At 50.1% G+C, this 16,567-nt stretch overlaps 7 protein-coding genes across 7 annotated transcripts; 4 read left to right on the top strand and 3 right to left on the bottom strand.

Moving 5' to 3' along the window:
• Positions 1–2,263: 2,263 nt before the first annotated feature.
• N7468_008397 (sugar phosphate isomerase/epimerase family protein) lies at positions 2,264–3,283 on the top strand (the record flags this gene model as incomplete). Its single annotated transcript, XM_058477693.1, has 1 exon — positions 2,264–3,283. The coding sequence occupies one exon, from the start codon at positions 2,264–2,266 to the stop codon at positions 3,281–3,283; it is 1,020 nt and encodes a 339-aa protein (XP_058328038.1).
• A 108-nt stretch (positions 3,284–3,391) lies between these two features.
• On the bottom strand, positions 3,392–5,534 carry N7468_008396 (WD40 repeat-like protein; the record flags this gene model as incomplete). The annotated part of the gene is made up of 2 exons (XM_058477692.1): positions 3,392–4,882; positions 4,947–5,534. 2 exons carry the CDS (start codon positions 5,532–5,534, stop codon positions 3,392–3,394), a joined length of 2,079 nt encoding a protein of 692 aa, XP_058328037.1.
• A 915-nt stretch (positions 5,535–6,449) lies between these two features.
• N7468_008395 (uncharacterized protein) lies at positions 6,450–7,121 on the bottom strand (the record flags this gene model as incomplete). The annotated part of the gene is made up of 1 exon (XM_058477691.1): positions 6,450–7,121. The coding sequence occupies one exon, from the start codon at positions 7,119–7,121 to the stop codon at positions 6,450–6,452; it is 672 nt and encodes a 223-aa protein (XP_058328036.1).
• Positions 7,122–8,073: 952 nt separating this feature from the next.
• Positions 8,074–8,958, top strand: N7468_008394 (shikimate dehydrogenase family protein; the record flags this gene model as incomplete). The annotated part of the gene is made up of 1 exon (XM_058477690.1): positions 8,074–8,958. The coding sequence occupies one exon, from the start codon at positions 8,074–8,076 to the stop codon at positions 8,956–8,958; it is 885 nt and encodes a 294-aa protein (XP_058328035.1).
• Positions 8,959–9,175: 217 nt separating this feature from the next.
• On the bottom strand, positions 9,176–9,604 carry N7468_008393 (succinate dehydrogenase assembly factor 4; the record flags this gene model as incomplete). The annotated part of the gene is made up of 1 exon (XM_058477689.1): positions 9,176–9,604. The coding sequence occupies one exon, from the start codon at positions 9,602–9,604 to the stop codon at positions 9,176–9,178; it is 429 nt and encodes a 142-aa protein (XP_058328034.1).
• A 234-nt stretch (positions 9,605–9,838) lies between these two features.
• N7468_008392 (acetylornithine transaminase) lies at positions 9,839–11,403 on the top strand (the record flags this gene model as incomplete). The annotated part of the gene is made up of 3 exons (XM_058477688.1): positions 9,839–9,970; positions 10,033–10,272; positions 10,336–11,403. The coding sequence occupies 3 exons, from the start codon at positions 9,839–9,841 to the stop codon at positions 11,401–11,403; spliced, it is 1,440 nt and encodes a 479-aa protein (XP_058328033.1).
• Positions 11,404–11,841: 438 nt separating this feature from the next.
• On the top strand, positions 11,842–16,291 carry N7468_008391 (uncharacterized protein; the record flags this gene model as incomplete). Its single annotated transcript, XM_058477687.1, has 6 exons — positions 11,842–11,980; positions 12,069–12,662; positions 12,716–12,806; positions 12,859–13,295; positions 14,119–14,817; positions 14,865–16,291. 6 exons carry the CDS (start codon positions 11,842–11,844, stop codon positions 16,289–16,291), a joined length of 3,387 nt encoding a protein of 1,128 aa, XP_058328032.1.
• Positions 16,292–16,567: the final 276 nt, after the last annotated feature.

Genomic DNA, 16,567 nt, shown 5'->3' with positions numbered 1-16,567 from the left:
AAGAATCATAAGAAGTCCTGCAGCGCTGAAGGAAGCGATCATCCCGATTTAGGATGTCATGACTGAAGGCCTGCTTATTCGCCTTAGTGAAGAGTATCCATTCCCTGGCCTCGGATTCCTCCTTTTTTGTGTTTATGCAGAGCTCGTCAATCATTTCGCTGTTGCATGGGACGGCGTTCTTCTTGCAGTGGCGCTTCCCCGTCGGTTCTTCCTGGGCTTCTATATCTTCTCTGTTTTCTCATGGGTGTCTTGGTCGCGGGTTCTTGCCGTAGAATCTTAGCCTGAGCGTCGCTATCAGTGGCGGGGTTTTTGGTGCTAGCCATTGTGGTAGGCGCGGTGGCGATGTTGAGGTGAGATGTGATGAAGTGAGGTGAGTTATGCAAGGCAGTGAGGTAAAGTTAAGGTCGAAAAGTGTACCATTGTATGGTAGCAGAGGTAAGTGTTCGATCAGAAGCGTGGTGGTGTTATCACCGTATAGGTTCTGTAATAATACGGGCAGTAAAGTAAGGGGAAGGATATGTGTAGGTATAAAAGGAAGGTTAAGGGAAAGTTATTGAGGGGAAGACCTTCTGGGGAAAGATGTGAAGGGCTAAAGGTGCATTAAAAAGACCAAGGGCTAGGTCCGGCCGTTGCGTCGGAGAGAACGAGCTGACGGGAGGCTTCTTGTCACGGATTCCAGCTAGAGGGTGTACTATATAAGGCGTGCCTGGGCATATCATGTGCGGACATGTGCGGATACGGTGGTTTTTTTTTTTTTGGCTCAGTCGGCAGAACATTAGCCCAGGGATCCTTCACAGCTTCGAACTCGGCGATGAGCTCGTCTGCGGCGATATTCTCGGCCATCACTCCTCTCCCACGAATTGTCCTCTCTACCGAACTAGGTACTTGGTGATGGGAGGCTTCGTGGTACCGTCTGTGCGGGGGCGCCCGCGAGGCTTGGTGACTTCTCTTTGCGAGGATCCGTTCAACCTCGTATTCTCTGCTTTATAAATAGCGGATCCAAAAGCCTTGACGAGTCTTCAAGGCCCATTGATTGAAGGAACAGCTTTTCGAAGCTGATGATAAGGGGCTGGCCCTGGACGTAGGCCTGATTATTGTCCCCTTTGTCGACCGTAACGACTTGCAGAAATTCTTCCTTCCGGTCCACCGATTTTTATTGCGACGACCACTTGGACATCGTCATTTGAACCGGAAAGTCAGAATCGAGCATCAGAGTTTCATTTGGAAAATGATGCTGAGAAACCTGCTTCCATGACAACTATACATCACAGGTGTCTTTGCCTTGTCACAATAAATATAGTATCTGAATATATAGTTTGTTCCGTGTATCGAGGAAAGATCTGCTGCGAGGATATCCTTTACTCCGCTGTTATGACAGTAGTGAAGATTGTCAAGTATAACAAGATAATTTCAAGAAAATATTCCAGTAGGTCAAGTATTTGACCTACAGTCGTAAGACAGAGGTCCCCCCACTCTGTATCATCCTGGTAGTCACTAGGATCGGCTGAGAGTATCTGCATACACCGCGAGAGCTTAGATTTCCGTCAGGCGCTAAGTAAACGATTTGCTAACTTGCTTCTCAAGAGCTCGATTTTACTTCTGGACTCCCACAATATGCCGTTGTTGTAGCTTAAAGTCCCGGAAGCTTCTGAACTATCAGACCTAGGACAATCTCAAGGCTCCGGCCATATCCGTGGGCATGACCACGCCAGCCTTTTCCGGTCTTGTATATCTTGCCAGGGCTGTCTAGTACTGCCAGTGTGAATGTCTAGTCATGTGACCGGTAATAGTCATAGCCGACCAGGTTTCCCACTTTATGGGCTTCTCGGGCTTTTATAGAACTCGACTGGGATATTTTTTTTCCCCAGAAAATTCTGGAGACGATGATATTGGAGAGTAACTTGATTTCCATGAGGAATAGTCTTCCTGCCCTTCTGCTTTTGCGTTTGCGTTTGTACTAGTACTCTATCTACAAATGGACGGTGCGAGAAATTGTGAAGGGCCGCCTTTTGGATAAATGTGCATGAAACTACTATAAGCATGCCTCGATGGCCCAATGGCAGTGGTAATTTTGCTGCTATAGATACGATGTTCTAGAGGTCCTGGAACCAGGCTAAAGCTTTACCCGCTGCCAACCGATGACGATATGCGGGGACTTGAACGTCTTCTATGTCCCTCTCAAGAAATATCTGAATCCTACTAGTAATGCACACGACTGTTGTTTGAGATTCGGATTCTGTGCTCTCAGACTCCCGCTATTAAAATGAATTACCGACCGGCTATCATGAGCGCGTCCCTGGGACGTGCCTGGATGCATAACCTCGACTACAAGCTTGAACAAGCATCAAAGGCCGGATTTCAAGGAATCGAGATCTTCTACGAAGACTTGGATTATGCAGCTCGGAAGATCGCCGGAAAGGACAATCCGGATTCCGATGTCATCCTCAAGGCCGCAGAGCATGTCTATGCTGTATGCCAGGTGCAAGGCCTCGAAATCATCGGCCTCCAGCCCTTTCTTTTCTACGATGGACTCAAAGACCGCGATCAGCACGTAAGATTGGTCGAGAAAATGAAGCTATGGTTCAAGATTGCCAAGGCTCTTAAAACAACCACCATCCAGATCCCTGCAAACTTCCTGCCAGCAGAAGAATTGACAGACGACTTCGATATGATCGCCAGGGACCTCCGCGAACTAGCCGACATGGGGGCCGCAGAAGATCCTCCAATTAAATTTGCGTACGAGAATTTATGCTGGAGCACATATGTGGATACGTGGGAGAAGCTCTGGGATGTCGTCAAGCGAGTAGACCGGCCTAATTTCGGAGTATGTCTCGACACGTTCAACATTGCTGGCCGAGTATGGGCGGATCCGGCCTCGCCAACAGGAAAGACGCCAAACGCCGATCTGGACCTCAAGCAATCCCTCGAAAGATTGGTTAGAGAAATCGATGTGTCGAAAGTGTTCTACATCCAAGTTGTGGACGCAGAACGTATGCAGTCGCCCTTGGTCTCTGGGCATGCGTTCCACGTGGACGGACAGCCTGCGCGGATGAGTTGGTCACGGAATGCGAGGCTGTTCATGTATGAGGAGAGCCGGGGTGCCTATTTGCCAGCCGAGGATGTGGCCAGGGCTATTATCGAAGGATTGGGCTACAAAGGCTACGTCTCCATGGAGCTGTTCTCCCGGACAATGTCGGAGCCAGGTCCGCATGTACCGGAGGAACACGCGGCACGAGGCATAGCAGCTTGGAAAACATTTCAGCGGAAGCTGCAGCTTAGTTAAATTAGACAATATTTCGTTTATTTGTCTATTGCTATCAGCCCTTAACAATCAAGTGCCGTAAAATCATTCAACATAACTGTCAGGTATCATGCGGGGGATAGGGGGTCATCAGAAATGGAAAACAGAGGTAAAAACTGAGCGATATTCAACGAGAAACAGGATGATTCCCAAGACTAAGAAGATCTTCGAAACCGAAGCGGCTATTGCAGAGTTTTTCCGCTGAAAGACTGCCTGCGGTCTCTTATCGGAATCATTCGTCTTGCCTTCGGGTGGATTGGGGACCGATAAAGCCTGCAACCTTCCAATGATCTCGTTTGCTTCGCAGCCTTGAATTTCCTTGGAAGCTTGAGCTGCGAAGAGAAAAGTCCCATCCGCTCTGCGATGAATCTCATTGCGGGCCATCGAAAAGGCTTCTTGGAGCTGCTCCACTTCTTGGGGAGATTTCCCAGCCTTTTCGAACTCTTTCTTGTACTGGTCATTTAGATCCGAGATCTTTTTGTCGATGTAGGAGCCAATGGCCTGGGAGACATGTTGAGCATGTGACTCAAGTGGTAACTCCAGACCAGTCTGAACGTCACTAAGCCCTTCTTCAATAGACTCCTCGTTTCGACTCGAGAGAATCCACTTCACTTTTGGATTGATTGATGTTTCCGCAACAAGCTGAAGGAGTTGTGATAATCCCAAGCTGCATTCGTTGAGCGCATCGATCACCAAATAGATTCTCCCGAATTCTTTCTCCTTGAGAATCGCAAGGAAGATCTCCTTCAGCTTATCAAATGCACTTGGCTCATTGAGTGATTCATGGCCGATCTCATCAAACTTTGCCGACAGTTTTCTTAGGAGGTCACCCTTCTGCCGCAGAAGCATCCATATTAAGCTTCTGAGGACCGAAGTGGATGAGTTTTTCTCACTATCGGCGGTGCGAGAAAAGAAATAAGAAAGACCAGGCTCGTCGAAGTGGGTCTGTAGCTGTTTCGTAAGATCTTGCACAATGCCCATGGTCACCATGGTCTTCCCTTTCCCGGCATCTCCTCTGACCCAGAGAAGTCCCTTGTTGTTGTTGGGGTGCCAGTTAACATACGCAGCATATTCTTTTGTATTCAAAGCCCATCTGGATGATTCAGGAAGCAACGGATCTCTCTGCTGAATAGAGGCCATCTCCTTCGCCATGTCTCTCACGTAAAACGCGTTTAAGAATTCACGCTCCTTTGTAGAAACCTTCAAATCACCGAATGTTCCCGAGTTTGAGATTTCTTTACCCTCGCCAATTTCTTCGAGAGCCTTCTGTACTGCGGCCTCGAACTGCTCTATCTGGTCTAAGCTTGCGATCCAGTTGTCCAAGTTAACAAGACCCTTTGATTCAACCAGAACTAGGCTGTGCCCCTTAGAGCAGACTGTTTTGATGGCGTATTCCAGAACGGCTTGGTAGAGGTCTAGAATGCTTTCTGCTAGTTCACTTCGGAGCTTCGCCTGTTCATCGCTTTTGGTATCCTGTGGTTGAACATAGGCTGAGAGGACGGAATACCTCTTCAATTTGGAGATCACGATCGTGATACCATCTTGGTTCAAAGCAGACCCGTCTGTAGAATCCAAGACAAGCTGTTGATACGTGGTCAGCGAATGGGGAAAAAGAGGTCATGGTTATGTTTGTTATTAAGCTTACCTGCAGGGCCACGCATAATCCAGTCGTAGCCACAGCAGGGATGGGAACAGGCTTCAATTCGGAATCAATAGCAGATTTGAGCGAAAGAACAATATCAATAGCATTAAGCGTATTTCCCTGCGTGGTAGAATGATCCGCCAATCTGTTCAAAGAATCCTGCAGGAGGCGCTCCATCTGGGGCTGTCTTTGCCCCCGGTCCTGGCTAATGATGTTTCTGCCGCTGTAGTCACTCGCATCATGAGAGATGTCCAACCGAACCGAGAGTAGCTTCTCGTAGAGATCAACCAGCTCAAATTGATCAGATCTAAGCCGATCGTACGCATGATCCCATAGTTTCTCCGGGTGGATATTAATCGCCGAGACCTTAGGGACAGAGATCACATCATAGCTGTTTGCCAGAGACGGCGACAGGTCAACGATAGAAGAGTCAGGATGAGACTCGAAGGACAATTTAGAACGCGCTGCTCTTTCAGGGGTACTCGGACCACTAGCAATGGAGTCGGTGTCGCCCCGGCCTTTTGACCTTCTAGTGGATCGGATCCTGTTCAAAAGCGACATGCGCTTCTTTTTAGGTGTTGTGTCGGCCATGGTAGGAGAAAGCTCTCAAGTATTCTCTCAACCTCAGAACAATGACATTGAGGCCACTCCAGCACTTTAAACACTCAGGGGCGGGGCGAGGCTTAAGCGCACATGCTAGACGGGACCTGATACGTGACCTAGCCAATCATATCAGCAAACGGGCGATCTCTCCGTCGATCCATCGAAACCTTGCGTGTCCCACGAGCATCTAGCCGACTGCTCGTGCAAAGTGTACGTTCTATGTGAGGGGGCGAGGTTTTTGAAGTTTTGATACTCTCTGTTTTCTATATTTAACGAGATGGAAAATCCATTCGTGAAGACCATGCCTTCCGGTTTGACGACCCATGTCAAAGCAGCAATAGATTTGCTTGGGAGATATATTATGCTCACTTACTATCTCAGATTTCTTTATGAATGCGGGTTCAACCAAGCTCTGTTGGAGATTCAGAGGCACTTAAAAAAATGCTCGTATCATTGTCAAATGCAAAATGTCTTACCGATAATACTAGGGGATTATTCGGATAGAATTTAACCGACGGGCCCTCACGGTTTGTTTGCAAAACATCACATCTTGGAAATTCCGTAAGAACATACGAGTTGACGACGAAAGAGAGAACTGAATGCCCTAATCAGTTGGCATATAAACCTCAGGTAGATATTGATATTGGTATCAGGGGATCAAGATCTCCGTCGGAAAAAAAAAAAGCTGTTAAAAAGGCTACGCGAAAACACAAAAAGCATCAGGGTCCAATAACTCCAACGTCAAAATCAAGAGCCCGTATCCTCGGAAACAGGGGAGCGCATAGCTCATCTAAGGGCGGTTACGTAAAAAAAAAAACGCGGTAAAAAGCTATCGAACGAAGCAAGATTTCGCGTAGTCAAACTTTCCCTAGAAAGCGGACGGGCTCAGTCTCGAAGCACATCTTAAAGACGATCAGGAACAAATTCTCGCTTCTCCGCGGGGACAAGCGCAAGCAAGGTCTCCTTCGCAGGTCTCAAGAAATCAAGTACCTTGGCAAGGTCACGAAACAGAGCGTATGCGTCGGTTGACAGCTGACCAGTTTTCTGGATCACTGCAATGTATGGAGTAATGTCGCCATCAGAGTCCCATTTGGCCATGGTGAGCTGTTCCTTTACCCCAGGAGTGTGTCGCAGGATCTCGCAGCATTTGGAATACGTCTCAGCAACGGAAGCGGTCATCAAGCTTATGTCCTGGAGATTGTCTTCTGCAGACTCTTTGATATGAGTTGCATCCAAGATGCCTTTGAGCTCAGAAGGCAAAGTCTTCAACATGAAGTCCACTGAATGCTGAGCCTGCCCAACAGACTCGAGTTGGATGGTAATAGCGTGGTCTATCATAGCGATCAGCTCATCACGACGTTTGTAGTGCTCCTCCTTCTGCTCGGGAGTCTGCTCGATGAGAACAGCCTTAGCAGAGCTTGTTTCCTTGGGAGATTCCGGCTCGGATTTTATAGGCGTGGATGTTTCAGACTTGATAGATCGGTCCTTGGAAGCTTCCGGACTCTTGGTCGTGGGCTGATCTTTGAGAACCGAGCGGTTCAAGTCTGTATTATTGTTAGTGCCCTCAGAGTTCATATCAATCTCCCTTGAGGTGGCAGAATAATTTGAGAATGACGAACATACTTATCAATGCTCTCAAATAGAAACCTATCTTCATTTCTTCTTTCACCTCAACCGGCGGGGGGCCAGGTTCTAGGTCAGCGAGATTGCCACTAGCATTCATTCTGATGGTTGTTGATGTAAAGCAGGAGAAGAAAGATGGTGAAAGTGACAAATAATTTCCCCGTTCTCGCGGATGGCTTGAAAATGGGACTAATTGAAGGCGTAGAAGATGAGAAGGCGAACGAGCGGGAGTAGCAAATATATGATCAAGTCAGAACTGAAGAAGTTTCATGACAATCTTCAAGTCGGACGTTGATGCTGCTACTTGTGAGTGGGTTATAGAAACAGCAGAAGGAAAGCTCAGTGCATCATCCTCTCAACTTGATGGGGAACGGTTCTGGAGCTGCAAAGGGGTTTTATTCTAGCCGAAGTTGAACCGCAGCTTTTTCTCTAATCTTCTAAGATGCACTGTGCGAAAAGGGAAACAATCGAGAGCCCCGAGGATAAATAACTAGCTACGAGTAGAAGTGCTAGACCGTGAGGGACCAGGGTCTCAGAAGCTCTATCTAGTACTATCATCGCCTGGGTGATGGTGTACTGAGTCCAATAACTCTTATTAGTAGGAATGGCGAGATTACAACTGATAGTAGACATGATTCAGCTCATTACTGTCTGCAAAAGGCTTGGTTGAGGCCCTCGGTACTCGGGAAATACCTGAATACTCTGCTCCCTGTTTCATAGAACCAACTTGACTTTGAGTGATATTCATCTGGGGTTGTACTTCCAATAGGTGGCCCACAGTGGGATGGATAAATACATACCCGCCACAGTCAAGATAATTAGCACCCATTCCCCGTCAGGGCATTTCAAGGACCTCGGCCTTGAGCTCTTTGGCAGAATTCAATAACCTCTGGCTCCTTTACATATGACAGAGCTTATGTCCATGGATAATACACTTTCGCCAAAGAGTTTCTATATCTTTGGCAGTGGGATTTCTTTCAGCATTTCCCCAACCATCCACAACGCAGGATTCCAACACTATAACCTCCCCTACACATACGAAATTCGCGAGTCACCGAGTATTCATGACGTTGCACATTTGATCGGAGATAGCAAGTTCGGTGGTGGCAGCGTTACCATGCCACACAAGCTTCAAGTCGACAAGTATTGCACAAACCAGACCGTTACCGCTCGCACAATCGGAGCCATCAATACCCTGGTGGTCCGAGGGGAAGGGAACGAGCGTATCATTACTGGTGACAACACAGACTGGTCTGGACTATATAACATCATCACCTCCTACACAACGAAAGGAAGTCGTCAGCCCAAGGCAGGGTTGGTCATTGGAGCCGGCGGTGCATCCAGAGCGGCACTGTATGCCATGCACCGAGTGGGTATACCAAAGATCTTTCTAGTAAACCGAACCTCCAAGACAGCAGATAAGGTCAGAGCGGACTTCGAGTCGGTATTCGATATCGAAGTACTTCCCGGACTCGCTAGCCTCAAGGAGCTCCCACAATTACCCGACGTTATCATCGGGACCATTCCTGCCGATGTCACTTCGGAAGAACAGTTTTCTTCCATCTTTGGATCTCAGGGCCTTTGCATTGATATGGCCTATCAACCCAGGCAAACTCCACTTCTTACAGCGGCACAGAGACAGCAGGGCTGGAACACGGTCACCGGAGTAGAGGTATTGCTTGCACAGGCCTATGACCAATTTGAGCTCTGGACAGCTCGTTCGGCTCCGAGGGGGGTGATTGAAGATGCAGTTGCAGCTCATGAGCGCGAGAAAGCAAAACTGGCATAACACGCCACGCATTGGTGGCAAAAAGGGCCTATACTAGAGCTTACGCCATATTTCATCAAACCTCAAAGAGGATAAGAAATTTGAGGACTGCTATTTCATGATCCATAGATGGTAGATTTCTCATTTATACAGCGCAGACCAATAAAATACACGAATAACCTTGAATCATTTTAGACTCCAGCACTATGCAATCACCGGACCGAGGGGATAATCTCGTTTAGAAGTCGGTCACTCGTCCACCGTAGCTCCAGTCGCCTGAAGATCCCCATCGAAGTGGCTCGTTCTTGGGTCCCCCAATCTCGCCAGTCTTGGGGTTCTTCTCGCCATCAAATTCCGGCTTCAAGCCCTTCGGCGCATCGGGATGTAGCTCCTCGCCATCCCCATTGACTTTGATCTCTGCCTGGTCGACTTGGTTGACTTTGGGTGTGCTGAAAGCACCCGCCGAGCTTTGCTGAAGCTTCTCAAATATTTCTTGTTCCTCCTTATCGAGACGCGGAGGAGCAGGGCCAGTTGCGAACGGAAAGGTTGGCTTTCGATCGTTGGGGCTGTTGCAGCGAACTGCAGTTGTTGAGAGGGAACGCAAAGCAGCGCAATTTCGCGCTGCTGAAGGTAGGTGTGCACTTCGCAAAGCGAGAAAAAATGCCATCGTTGAAGAGTGATTTGGGGAATTCAGACGAGTAAAGCCAGAAGGGCGTACGCCTCATCTGGCGCGGTGGCGCCGATTGGGTGACTAAGGCCGCAGTGCGGATCCCGATATCGCATATGTATCCGCGGCTTTTTTTTATCTCCAGTTCAGAGTGACTCAGGTTTCCCTCTCGATTCCTCCTTCCTCTCGAGCTTTTTTTTTCCTTTGGGTTGCTGGGATTGTTTTCGTTCTACCATGTCTTTCCTTCGTTTAGCTTCGCGCCGCCTGCCTCGTGCTGGCAGGCTGGTCCCTTCGATTGAGTCATCGGTCCAGCGCCGACTTGCGACGACCTCGAATGTCCCCCAGGATGTGAAGGAACAGGTCCAGGTACAACAATTGCTTTCACAATTAAGCTACTCCGGATCCTATCGCTAATTATTGGCTCGTAGAAAGAGGCATCTGTGCCGAACCCGGACCCAGCACCAGACTCACTCACCGCGTCTTTCATTAAAGAGCGAGCTCCGTTCATGGTGCCGACCTACGTTCGCCCAGGCCCGATGATGATGAAGGGCCAAGGATGCTACCTATGGGACATGGAGAACCGACGATACTTAGATCTGACTGCCGGAATTGCTGTTAACTCTCTTGGTCACTGCGATCCGGAAATCGCTCAGATTATCTCCGAGCAGGTATACAAACACACCATGGAGACTTGTCACAAGACCAAGCGCTGATGTGTATACAATGCATAGGCTGAAACTCTCGTCCATGCCTCGAACCTCTACCACAACCCTTGGACCGGTGCTTTGAGTCAATTGCTAATTGAATTGACCAAGAAATCTGGTGCGATGCGTGATGCCTCCCAGGTTTTCATTTCCAACTCTGGTACCGAGGCCAACGAGGCTGCCATCAAATTCGCTCGCAAGGTTGGCCGTTCTCTCGATCCATCTGGCGCCAAGCACGAGTTCGTCTCGTTCCACAACTCTTTCCACGGCCGGACGATGGGTGCTCTGTCTGCTACTCCCAACCCCAAGTACCAAACACCTTTCTCTCCCATGATCCCTGGTTTCAAGTACGGCAACTACAATGACATTGAGCAGCTGCAGACCTTGGTTACTGAGAACACTTGTGGTGTGATTGTGGAACCCATCCAGGGCGAGGGTGGTGTGAACGTTGCTACCCCAGAGTTCCTGGTCGCACTCCGCAAGCGCTGTGACGAAGTTGGCGCAATCCTGATCTTCGATGAGATTCAGTGCGGTCTGTCTCGTACCGGAAGTCTGTGGGCGCACGCTCACCCTTCCCTTGTCCCGGCCGAGGGCCAGGCTGCACACCCTGATATTCTGACTTCCGCAAAGGCCCTCGGCAACGGTATCCCCATTGGCGCTACCATTGTCTCCGGCAAGACTGTTGGTGAGCACATCAAAACTGGTGACCACGGCACTACCTTCGGTGGAAACCCGCTTGCCTGCCGTGTTGCCCACCACATTGTGGAGCGTCTTGCCGATCCTGAGCTCCAGAGTGCTGTGCAGGAGAAGTCGGATCAGTTCTTGGCCGGTTTCAAGGCTCTCAAGGAGAAGTATCCTAACCTCATTTCTGAGGTTCGCGGCCGAGGCCTTATCTTGGGTCTTCAGCTATCCTCTGAGATCGCTCCTAAGGCAGGTGATATTATCACGGCCGCGCGCGAACGTGGCATGCTGATTATCACTGCTGGAGAAGGTTGTCTTCGATTTGTCCCCGCCCTCACCATCACTGAGAGCCAGATCAAGACCGCTCTGAATATCCTAGAGCAGGCCTTAGATTCCGTTGCGGCCCAATCATGAAGGTCTCGAATAGATCATGTCTGATTTCCACGCTGCCCGTAATGTGTTCCCCTGTTTGATATACCATTTGTTTGCTGGATAGCCTCGCAGGAAACGAGTGCATATTCCATATTTTGTTCATGATGCATCTGCTATATATCTAGCGATAGACTAGAACAAAAAAAAAGTGCTTCAGTGCTTCATAGTTTAGACTGGCTTCACTTCAGGGGAGGTCTCGATGAGACGTAGGTGGGCCCGGTGGGCCTAACGTACCCGCGCTATTGTATGGTTCGCCCTGATAAACCCCCCCCGTTTGCAACCCCGTTGTCGCGTGCCTCGTCATCGACCGTCCTCTCCAGAAACCCGACCCCTTTGCGCCTAGAAGCATCATGGTTTTCGTCTAGTATATTTCGGTCTGTAGCATATAACCCTCTACCCAACGCACCAAAGCCCTCCCAGATGTCGACCGCATCTGGCGGAAACGCCCACGCAGCAGGCCCGGAAGCCTCAAACTCACAATGGAATCGATTCTACAGCTGGCTACAAGGTGTCTTCAGCGGTGCCGACCCCGGAGTCTGCATCGCTTTCTGGCTTTTCGGTATGTATATGCTACCTCACGCCCCTCCCTTCAAACGAACCAGTGTCCCGGGCAAAGAAGTCACTTAACCTAACGCACCCACCTTCAGGCCTGATCAATAATGTCCTCTACGTGATCCTCCTCTCTGCAGCGCTCGACCTCGTGGGCCCTAATCTACCCAAAGGCATTGTCCTTCTCGCCGACATCATCCCGTCCTTCACGACTAAGCTGATCGCCCCGTACTTCATCCACGCCGTGCCCTACTCCACCCGCGTCCTCGTCTTCGTCGCCCTCTCGATCCTGGGCATGGTAGTCGTGGCCGTGAGTCCGAGCTACGAGGAAGGCGGCTCCTTTGCGCCGAAGGTCGTTGGGATTGTCCTCGCGAGTTTATCGGCGGGTGGTGGCGAGCTCAGCTTCGTGGGCCTCACCCACTTCTACGGGCCGTTCAGTCTGGCGGCGTGGGGGAGTGGGACGGGGGCCGCGGGCTTGGTGGGCGCGGGGGCGTATGCGTTGGCGACGTCTGCGATGGGGATCTCGGTTCGTGGCACACTTTTTGCATCGGCTTGTTTGCCTGTTGCGATGGCCATGAGCTTCTTCGCTGTCTTGCCTAGGGATCCGCTGCGGAAGCCGAAGGCAGATAGGTATGTTGGAGTTGAGAGAGGTGAGCGTTATGAGGCTCAAGAAGATGAGGAAGAGGAGGAAGGTCTGGAGCCTGACCGGGGGAAGAGACAGGCCTGTTGGGTCATTCGAATCAAGCGCAAAAGTTGGTTGGCGGCAACGCGGATCTTCATGGGTGGGAGCGGGCGAAGAAGAATCTGAGTCGATTGAAGAAGCTGTTCTTTCCATTGTGAGTGTTCCCAGGTATCCTTCCCTGGAAATGATGCTAACTGTGATCGCAGTATGCTTCCTTTGCTTGTCGTTTTTATCGCCGAGTACGTTATTAATCAGGGCGTGGCCCCGACACTGCTCTTCCCTTTGCCTTCGACGCCATTCGAGAATTTCCGCTCCTTCTACCCAACCTATAATGCCATCTACCAAGCCGGGGTATTTATCTCGCGCTCTTCCACGCCCTTCTTCCGGATCCATTGGCTCTATGTCCCTTCCCTGCTGCAGGCAGTTAACTTGGCAGTGCTAACCTTACACGCTATGTTCAACTTCATCCCCAGTGTATACATTGTGTTTGCGATCATATTCTGGGAGGGCCTGCTGGGCGGGGCGGTGTACGTCAATACATTTGCGGAGATTGGAGAGCGCGTGCCGGAGGAGGAGCGAGAATTCTCTTTAGGCGCAACGACAGTGAGTGATTCGGCGGGGATCTGCATCGCTGGATTCCTCAGTATGCCGTGGGAAGTCTTGCTTTGCAGGTACCAGGTGGCACATGGGAGAGAATATTGCCGCCAGACGTAGACCTCCAAGTTGCTAGAACATAGAAATGGTTGGATCAAATAGCGAACAACTCGATTTGTTTAAAGTTTCTGAAGAATATTAACTGAATAACCTGTGGGCTGGTTTTTCTTCTTCTTTTCTTTTTTTTGCCCTGTCGCCTGCTCATCACTCGTGGTCAGAAGCTCCGCAATTCCGTGTAGAAAGCCCGCCAATCTTCCCCGCACAGCCCATACAGCAGATGAAGCACGATAGGGGATCCTGCATAGAAGTCACTACAAGGTCGGTACTTTGTAGCCTGGGCGCATAATCTGTACAGTAAGTGGAGCAAAGCGTAAGGCTCGTAATATAAAACGAGTCAGCTGGTGTCGTCACTAACATGTGATTCGGGGGGCCTATTTACATGTGATCGAGTGCCAGCACTCTTTCACTTCACGTGGGAATGTATTTGGATCCTCTAGGTTCATGTTCAGATAAAAGAACGCAGGAGGCTTTTTCTTAAGCTTATTTTCGTCATTTTGCCTATCTGCTAGGCTTTGCATTTCGAGGTTCTTAGGTGGAGATGATAGGTGGGAAGAATTCAAGTACACCCATTGTCCGTTTACTAAAAGCAAGAAAACAGATCATGTTCTTGGGCGACCTTCGACCCGGTTCCGCAAGTTCCAGGTGTTTGCGGTGGTCTCGTTCTGGTCGGTTTATCTGCTAAAGTAATTGCGTGGAGCCCCAACGATCAAATGCAAGCGACTTTCGACTAATAGATTGAATAAACAGAGCAGACAAACACGGCCCCCCGTTCATTCGATCCATCTCGTCCCGTCTCAGTAGCAGATTAACAACCTGGCAAACAACCGTCATCATCTTTCTATGGCTGTATGTCTGCCGCAACTTCGCCAAAATCGTCGGTCTGGAGTGCCCGGAGCCATTAGCCAACTTGTACTCTCGGTCTTTCTTCCGGGCAACATGGATCACCACCGGTCTAGATGCCGGTTACTGGACCGCCATGACCGTCAAGCCCAAGTGGTTGCGGGACATCGCTTCGCTGGTATTCACAGTTTACTATTTAATCGCCGCCGAACAAGCCGACGAAAAGGTGCGGCGGGTTCGCGCAACTCTGACGTTGGAGCATTTAAGGGTATCTTGGAATAAAGCAACAACGTCTTACCTCTGGACATTGGCCAGCTTGATGCGACCTCGATTAACCAAATATGGCCCTCGAGCCATTCGAATTCCCCGTCCTGCGCAGTCAGTTCACAAAGAGCCGGTCGATGCATGGCTATACTTTGATGGGCCCTTAAGTGCCTTGAAGGATCAGAAAGCTATGGTGCTGGATATACCGGGCGGAGGCTTTGTCGCCATGGGTCCACGGTGCTCCGAAGACAAGCTGCTCAGTTGGGCTGGGCAACTGAAGGTTCCAATTCTAAGCGTTGACTACAAGAAAGCTCCAGAGTACGCATATCCTTATGCTCTTCATGAGTGTTATGATGTTTATCACACTATCATTGCGACCAAGGGCGTTGCTTAGGCATGAGCGGCGCGACTTGTCCCCGGATTGTGGTGACTGGCGAGAGCGCCGGTGGCAATTTGGCCGTGGGCACTACACTCATGGTCATCCAGTCCGGTCTTATCCAAGGTTGGAAGAGCGAAGAAGTCTTACCGCGGCCTATTGGACTGGTCCTGGCCTACCCAACACTCAATATGAGAGTCGAGAGCTGGATGACAGATGAGCAAATGTCCTTGATCCAGGATAAAAGCTCCCGCCAGACCAACCAGGGAATCTTGCAGCGGAAGAAGGATCAGTACAGGAAGCTGACTCCCTTCACGTCCCCTGGTCACTCTGTTGAAGACTTGACTAAACTAGCATCGCCTGAACCTACTGTAGACTCCCCCGATATTGCTTCCGAGGCTGCAAAGGCACTTGAAGACAAACTGAAGAAGAATAAAGCGTTGAATGGCGATGTCGAGGACCGTACCGGGGACCAGGTCCAGCCCCTCAAGACTCAGCTCGCGGTCTCGTCGATGATTTCTTACGTGCATGATCGGATCATCACGCCCGAGATGATGCGTGCTATGATTATCCTTTATATTGGACCCCACCAGCGGCCCGATTTCAATACCGATTTCTTTCTCTCGCCTGTGTTGGCGCCGGATGCGCTACTTGCTGCATTCCCCAAGACGTTCATAATGGCCGGTGAGCGAGATCCTCTTGTGGACGATACTGTTATATTCGCAGGCCGACTACGCCAGGCAAAACTACACCAATTCTACGAACGTCAAGAGCTGGGGCTCGAGAAGCAGAAGCGCCAGTTCCGGGAGAAAGACTACGTGGAAGTTTCCTTGATTCCAGGGGTTTCGCATGGCTTCATTCAAATGGCTGGGTTCTTCCCGGAGGCGTGGAAGTACATCAACCGCAGTGCGCAGTGGATAGATACCTTGTTCCAGACAACTGAGGGCGATGACGCGGAGTTCAAACGTCTCCGAGCATCTCACGCATCTAAGAAGGAAGAGAGACAGAGAACACTGCTCCGGCATCTTGAATACGCCAAGGGGCTACGAAACCACCATCGAAGCTTCACTGGAGAATCTTCTGGTGACGAAGACAGGCCATTGGAGATGAGCATGACCAAGCTGAATCCTTCCGAGAGGTTAACAGGGCGTCCAAAGAAGCGCCGGTCGCCGTTCTCGTCATCTCGCCTAGGCGGGTTCACTACGGTTGAGGATGAGTCTGCAAAGGGAACTGATCTACTTATGGAGTCGCAAGCGCAATACCAGGATACATTCCATCAGGATGAGCTCCACAGCGCCCCGGAGAGTCCGGATTCTCTTCGTCCGCGTGGACGAAGTATCACCTCTCTCGGAAGTGAAGAAGATCTGCTTGATCGACGCATGAATGGCGTTGCTGGTGGGTTGATGGGGGGAATGGGAGAAAGAGCACAGACACCAGGCCCTTGAAGATTGCGACAGAAGCACTCTTCCCTAGGGTCATGACTTACGATAGGCCACGGTAGAACTACTTGGATTTAGAGCCGTTACCGGCACCATAGATTCGCATCTTACGTCGACCACATGGAAATTGATTATCATAAGAATCATTGCTTCGATTAGATTGCGCCCGTGCAGGTGGGGACGTGTGTACTCGGAGTTGTCCCGGGGAAAGCGGAGCCTCAAGGCATGACGACATAAGTAAGCCCTTCCAATCCAGCTGGCAGGTGGCGACTCCTGTTCGTT

Source organism: Penicillium chermesinum (assembly GCF_028974085.1).
Source record: "Penicillium chermesinum strain IBT 19713 chromosome Unknown utg000006l:1.0-2335141.0:1.0-2336784.0, whole genome shotgun sequence".
Lineage (NCBI taxonomy): Eukaryota > Fungi > Ascomycota > Eurotiomycetes > Eurotiales > Aspergillaceae > Penicillium > Penicillium chermesinum.
This window is presented reverse-complemented; position numbering and strand designations above follow the sequence as displayed.